The 7,500-nt window shown below is 42.8% G+C and overlaps 1 protein-coding gene across 1 annotated transcript in view; it reads right to left on the bottom strand.

The window, feature by feature from the left end:
- LOC309559897 (protein crumbs homolog 1-like) overlaps positions 1-7,500 on the bottom strand; it is a 176,082-nt gene that overhangs the window by 112,772 nt on the left and 55,810 nt on the right. Inside the window, exon 2 of the mRNA XM_082263336.1 lies at positions 5,255-5,929. Within this exon, the coding sequence (XP_082119462.1) occupies positions 5,255-5,929 (675 nt within the window). The remainder of the gene's footprint in view (positions 1-5,254; positions 5,930-7,500) is intronic.

Here is a 7,500-nt window from a genome sequence, read left to right as displayed (position 1 = left end):
GAAGAAGAAAGAAGACAAGACAAAAGAAGGAAGAGGAAAGAAGAAAGACGAAAGAAGGAAGTAGAAGGAAGACACAAGAAGAAAGAAGGAAGAAGAAAGAAGACAAAAGAAGCATAACGAAAGAAGGAAGAAGGGAGAAGAAGGAAGACAAAAAGAAGGAAGAAGGAAGACGAAGGAAACGAAAGAAGGGAGAAGACAAAAGAAGGAAGACGAAAGAAGAATAACGAAGGTAGAAAAAAGACGAAAAGGAGAAGAAAGAATAAAGTAGAAGGAAGAAGAAAGAAGAAGGAAGAAGTAAGTAGGAAGAAGAAGATGATTTACTATAGAAGAAGAAGAGTTACTCTATCAATGTGAAATTTGAAGAAATTTGAATGTAAGTTATATGTATTATGGAAGCGCCGCCCTCACAGCGGCCCAGTCTCAGATGAAAGTGAAGAGCGGCCTTAGCCCAGGCTCCTCCCAAGCCATGCCCTCTGATGCATTTCACCCCACCCCCAGGGCTTAGTCATAGAGCTGATCTCTATGACCAAGCCCTGGGGGTGTGGCAAAAAAACAGAGGGTGTGGCTTGGGAGGAGCCTGAGCTGAGGCCAATATTCACTTTATTCTGAGACCAGGCTGCTGTGAGTGCAGCACTTCCATACTACCTACACTTGTTACGTCTGGATGAGTATGGGCTCCTTGTTGTTCCCACCACTGGTCATTCCTATTGCTTTGCAGTAATTGAAGACCTCTGAACCTGTTGGACTCGTGTTCTTCATGGTCCACCCCTTCTCTGATGGTAATATCCACCACAGGCAAGGCAATTACCAAGTTTCAGATACATGCCCAACATGAGGAGGAAGAAGCTCAGGGTAGAGTAGGGTGCACTGCAAGGACCATCAACCCCAAAGAGGTTCTTACAGTGGACCCCGGTTCCAGGAATGTCTTCTATAGGTGGTAATCACCTGATGTTCTGTCAATGTTTAGAGATGTACTATCACACAATTAGGGGATACCAAACACACACTGTTTAATTTACAGTATCCTTCTACTTTATATATATATATATATACTGTATATATATATATATATATATATATATATATATATAATGGCACTGTAATTATCTAATTAAATAAAAATCGAACTACCTTATTTCCTAATCAATATACAGCTGTCACATGACCCAGCTCTCTCCCAACCTGTCTGCAGGGAAACAGTGGCAGGAGGAGCGTCTAGTCCTCTGCTGCTGGTTACATGTTCAAAATAAAACAGCCTTTGGAATACAGAGTAAAAATAAATAATGAATATCAATAAACTGTTTTAAATTGTAATACAAAATAAATATTTGAAATCAAATCTTTATTATTTTTTGGCAATAACAACATGGCGTGGGCGAATTTCTGCCAGTCACAGGCTGTGTCACGCCCCTCCAGCCTGTGACTTAGAACAACAGGGAGGAAGGGTGGATAAAAATTGATGATTTCTAAAAAAAAAAAAAATAAAAAAAAAAAACAAAATCAGATTTTTTTTTTTTTATTTCAACTGGATATTTTAAAATTTTTATCAAATTTACTTTAATAAAATGCTTTTAGAGTAAAAATGTATCTAATTATCTAATTTCTATTTATTTATTATTATTTAATTATTATCTAATAATTATCTAATTTCTATTTAAGATACATTATTAATTTACTTTATTCAGCATGAAATGGAGCTTAGTTATCTTATGTAGCATGAGGCTGTATATTCTGCAATATTTACATTATTTTGGTAAACTCATTTAACCACTTGCAGATCAGCTCTATTGCGTGAAACGATGTACCTGTATGTTGTTTCGTGCAATAGCCAGTGGGGGCGTGTGCTTGTGCTGATTGCCCAGAGGGGGCGCCAGTCAGCGGGTCCGGCAGACGCAATGTCCCCCGGTCACCCGCGATCGCTCCCCAGATAGACAGAACGGCGGTCTACCTATGTAAACAAGGCAGACCCGCCCTTCTGTCACAGGGATCCTCCTATTCAGGAACACAGATCTCTGTGTTCATCCAGTGAGCCCATCCCCCCACACAGTTAGAAAGCACCCACTAGGGACACACTTAACCCTTTGATCACCCCTGGTGTTAACCCCTTCCCTGCCAATGTCATTAATACAGTAACAGCGCATCCCTTTACGAGACATTGGATTTGTGAGTAGCCGCTTTTTAACATTTTATCAATAAAAGCCTACTGAGGATAATGCGCTAGGCTGGTGCGCCCTTCTTTTTTGTTTATGTTTACAGTGTGATACTTTTGTACATGGAATTTTTTTTGTTTTAAATTTTAATACATTTGCAAAGATTTAAAACTTACTTCTTTCACATTGTCATTATGGGGTATTATTTGTAGAATTTTGAGCAAAATAATTTGAATTGAATCCATTTGGAATAAGGCTGGAACATAAAAAAAAGTGAAGCGCTGTGAAGACTTTCCGGATGCGCTGTATAATAGGGTAGGTGCAAAGTGCAGTAGGCCAAAATTGGCCAGCGATCTTCCTACTTAAATATGGAAGGATTGGGAGGCAAGGATTTTTTGGCACACAGAAATTGTAAAATCAATTTTTATTAATAGATTCTTATATAAAACCAGAGAGTACACTAAACTCTAAATTGGCCTTAACCACTTTACCACCGGAGGATTTTGCGGTCTTACGTCTGGGCCACTTTTTGCGATTCGGCACTGTGCGACTTTAACTGACAATTGCGCGGTCATGCAACGCCGTACCCAAACGAAATTTACGTCCTTTTTTCCCCCACAACAGAGCTTTCTTTTGGTGGTATTTGATCACCTGTGCGATTTTTACTTTTTACGCTATAAACAAAAAAAGTGCGACAATTTTGAAAAAATAACAATATTTTTCACATTTTTTTTATATGAAATCCCCCCCCCCCCCAAAAAATGTAAAAATCAACATTTTTTATCATTTCAGGCCAATTTATTTTCTGCTACCTATTTTTGGTAAAAGAAAAATTGCAATAAGCGTATTTTGATTGGTTTGCGCAAAAGTTATTGCGTTTACTAACTAAGGGAAAGATTTGTCGTTTTTGGTGTTTTTTTTTTTAACGAGTAATGGTGGCGATCTGCGATTTTTTTTGCCGGACTGCGACATTGCGGCGGACAGATCGGACCCTTGACTGACATTTTTGACACTTTTGGGGGTACCAGTGACATTACTACAGTAATCAGTGCTATACATATGCGCTGTTACTGTAAAAATGACACTGGCAGGGAAGGGGTTAACTTTATTGGAGAGGGAGGGGTTAATGTATGCTTGGTGCTTACTGACGTGTGTGGGAAGGAGAAGACTGAGTGACACAGGGACAGATCGCAGGTTCTGCTATGCTGAACCCTGCAATCTGACCCTGCCTGTCACTTAGGAGATCCGCCCCCTTTGTTTACACAAGCGGGAGGATCTCCAGACTCGATTCCCCGACGATCGGGGAAGAGCAGCGGTGATTGCCGCCACTCCTCCCCTGGCCCGACTCCCGCTGTGACTGAATACTGCGGGAGCGAGCCTCCGGCGGCGCGCGCTGCCGAGAAGGGGGAGTGTCTGATGACGTAGGTCTACGTCGTCAGACCTACAAGAGCCACTTTGCCGCAGTAGAGCTCTAGTGAGCAGCGGTAAGTGGTTAAACAAGGCCCAAATACATTGTTGTAGCACTAGAGTTAGCATTTGCTTAATACAGAATATCCAACTATATATAACAGAAAATTTTTGATATTAAGTGCTTTACTATAACGCTCCAGACGAAGCTAATTATGGCGAAAAATACTTTACTATAACGCTCCAGACGAAGCTAATTATGGCGAAACATGTCGGGCAATGTGAATGCTAATATTGTGAATAACTCAATACAGCATCAACTGATCTGGTTGGACGGCAGTCTCATCTTCTGTCACCCTTCGTTAAGATCTCCTTGATGTGAAGTATTTACTTACACTTAATATCAAAAAATTTTCTGTTATATATAGTTGGATATTCTGTATTAACACCGCCGCACGACTATTTACTGCGGCGGTCAGCCCCTCACAGGCAGAGCGACGTAGTACTACGTCACTAGCCTGTGAGAGTCTAGGGAGCGAGCGCGCGCCCCAGGAGGTGCGCTCCCGCGCGGTCACAGACCCCCCCCACGCGTGTGCCCGGCGGACCCGATGTCCACCGGTCACTCGCGATCGTCGGGTGGAGAGGGAGAAAGGCAGGCGGCTAATGTAAACAAGCCGCCTGTCATTCTCCCCTGTGTAAGAATTGTGATCATACGGTTCTACTATGTAGGACCGTTGATCACTGTTCCTACACTAGTAGCCATGTCCAATCACAGCAAAAAGCACGCCCCTAGGGACACACTTAACCCCTCCTTCCCCAATAAAGTTAACCCCTTCCCTGCCAGTGTAATTTTACAGTAACAGTGCATATGTATAGCACTAATTACTGTAGAAATGTCACTGCTACCCCCAAAAGTGTCAAAAATGTCAGTCAAGGGTCCGATCTGTCCGCCGCAATGTCGCAGTCCCGCAAAAAAAAATCGCAGATCGCCGCCATTACGCGTTAAAAAAAAAAAAACAACAAAAATGACAAAAATCTTTCCCTTAATTAGTAAACGCAATAACTTTTGCGCAAACCAATCAAAATACGCTTATTGTGATTTTTTTTACCAAACATATGTAGCAGAAAACAAATTGGCCAAAAATGTAAAAAAAATTAGATTTTTACATTTTTTTTGGGGGCAATTTCGTATAAAAAGATTTGAAAAATATTGTTATTTTTGCTAAATTGTCGCCCTTTTTTTGTTTATAGCGCATGATCAAAAAATCGCAGAGGTGATCAAATACCACCGAAAGAAAGCTCTGTTTGTGGGAAAAAAAGGACATCAAATTCGTTTAGGTACAGCGTTGCACGACCGCGCAATTGTCCGTTAAAGTCACGCAGTGCCGAATCGCAAAATAGGCCCTGGTCAGGAAAGGGGTAAAATCTTCCGGGGCTTAAGTGTTTAAGCAAATGCTAACTCTACTGCTACAACAATGTATTTTGGGCCTTGTTTAACGCCAATTTTTAGAGTTTAGTGTACTCTCTGGTTTTTATAAGAATCTATTAATAAAAATTGATTTTACAATTTCTGTGTGCCAAAAAAATCCTTGCCTCCCAATCCTTCCATATTTAAGTCAATTAGGGATTTGGCACTATTAGTATTTTCTCTATATGCTGTCTGAAGGCATATCTCCTTCATTGATCTTCATTCTTACCTGTATAGCCCGTGGCACATTCACACCTATACTGGTCCCTCAGGTTGAGGCAGGTGCCGGTATTTTGGCATGGCGCTGACGCACACTCATTGATGTCTATCTCACAGTGGTGTCCCTGGAAGCCCGGCACACAGAAGCACCTGTACTCAATCAACATATCCATACAGATGGCTTTATTCTGGCAAGGGTTCGACGTACATTTGTTTAAAATGGTTTCGCAGTGCTGTCCCGTGTAGCCCGTTTGGCATAAGCAAGAGTAACCGTCCACGGTTTCCGCGCAATGAGCATTGTTGTCACAAGGGTTTTGAGCACACGGTGACACCTTCTCTTGGCACTTTGGGCCACCGTATCCATTTTGGCATTTACATGTGAATGCCTCTCCATCATCTGAGCACTGGGAGTTCGGGACGGGACAGGGGTTATTGTCACAGTTGTTAGTGGTGCAGTTAGATCCAGACTGGCAGAGGCACTGGTATTCCGGGTATCCGAGTTTAGCTTGACACGTGTGGGTTTTAGGGCAATCAAACTCTGTACATGCATCATATAAGGCTTCACAGCGTTGACCAGTGAAAACCAGAGGCTGTGTGGGACAATGACAGGTAGAAGAACCATTAAGGGTGTCTTGACAAGTCCCTCCATTCAGGCAGGAAGCAGATAAGCAGTTTTGTGCCTGTCCTAGAGGTCAAAGAGAGAACACCGTTGTTAGTGGACTATAGTGCCATGCAAACAAAAAGTATTACAAAAGGCATGTAGGGGAGCTGAACCCAAGTGGAAAAGTCACGTTCGATCTCTAGTTCAAGAAAAGCCGCTGTCTACTAAGAGGGGTGTCCATCAGGGTGCCCCCCAAAAGTCTGAACAAAGTGTAAAAGGTCAAGTGTCATAAGTCAGTGCACGTTACAGGTCAATAATAAAACCTCAGAAAAACTTAAAGGAATGCATGAATTGTTCGCTCTTTTTGCTTCCGGTACACAGCCAGCAGTGGTAACCCAGTCTTACCAGTTTTATATGTCCCTGTGAGTCTTCCTTTACACACTTTTCAGGCCAAGGTGGACAGCCAGATTACGGGTGTCCAGGAGGGGATGCCGCCACCTCCTGAATGCCTTTTTTTTTTCTTCTATGCCAAAGGAGATTTTTTTTACTGAACTCTCTTTTTTTCCAGGTATATCTGTCTGGACTTTAGACGAAGGGGTAGACCTGCTTGGACCTTGGAGGAAGGGGTACACCTGCTGGGAACCTAGAAGAAGGTATACTTGACTGGACCCTAGGAGAAGGTGATGGAGAAAGGGGTTATACCTGTCTGGACGTTAGAAAAAAGTGGTATACCTGCTAGGACCTTAGACGATAGGGACATATCTGCTTAGACTTTAGAAGAAAGGAGTATATCTGCTAGGACCTTGGAAAAAAGCGGTATACCTGCTTAGACCTTAGAGGAGTTGGGGTGTGCCAGTTTGGAACTTAGAAGAAGGGGTAGACCTACAAGAACCTTAGAAGAAGGGGGTAGACCTGCTTGGACCTTTGAAGAAGGACGTAGACTTCTCTGGACCTTAGAAGAAGGGGGTAGACCTCCTTGGACCTTAGAAGAAGGGGTGGACCTATGAAAAAGGGGGTATACCTGCTTAGACCTTATAAGAGTTGGGGTATGCCAGTTTGGATCTTAGAAGAAGGGGTGGACATGCAAGAACCTTAGAAGAAGGGGGTAGACCTGCTTGAACCTTTGAAGAAGGACATATACTTCTCTGGACCTTAGAAGAAGGGGGTAGACCTGCTTGGACCTTAGAAGAAGGGGTGGATCTATGAAAAAGGGGGTATACCGGCTTGGACCTTAGAAGAAGAGGGTAGACCTGCTGGGATCTTAGAAGAAGGTAGTATACCTGCTTGGATCTTAGAAGAAGTGGGTAGACCTACCTGAGACTTAGTAGGGGGAAGACCTGCTTTGACCTTAGAAGAAGGGGTGAACCTATGAAAAAGGGGGTATACCTGCTTGGACCTTAGAAGAAGAGGGTAGACCTGCTGGGAACTTAGAAGAAGGTGGTATGCATTCTTGGACCTTAGCAGAAGTGGGTAGACCTGCTTGGACCTTAGCAGAAAGGGGGTAGACTTGCTTGGACCTTAGAAGAAGGTGGTAGACCTGCTTGACCTTAGAAAAAGGATTTAGACCCGCTAAGACCTTTTAAGAATATAGTATACCTGCCTGAACCTTAGAAGAAGGGGACAGACCTGCTTGGAACTTGGGAAGAAGGTAGTAG

This window comes from Pelophylax lessonae, assembly GCF_965119305.1.
Source record: "Pelophylax lessonae genome assembly, chromosome: 7".
NCBI lineage: Eukaryota > Metazoa > Chordata > Amphibia > Anura > Ranidae > Pelophylax > Pelophylax lessonae.
The sequence above is the reverse complement of the archived record's forward strand: the minus strand, read 5'-3'. Positions and strand labels throughout refer to the sequence as shown.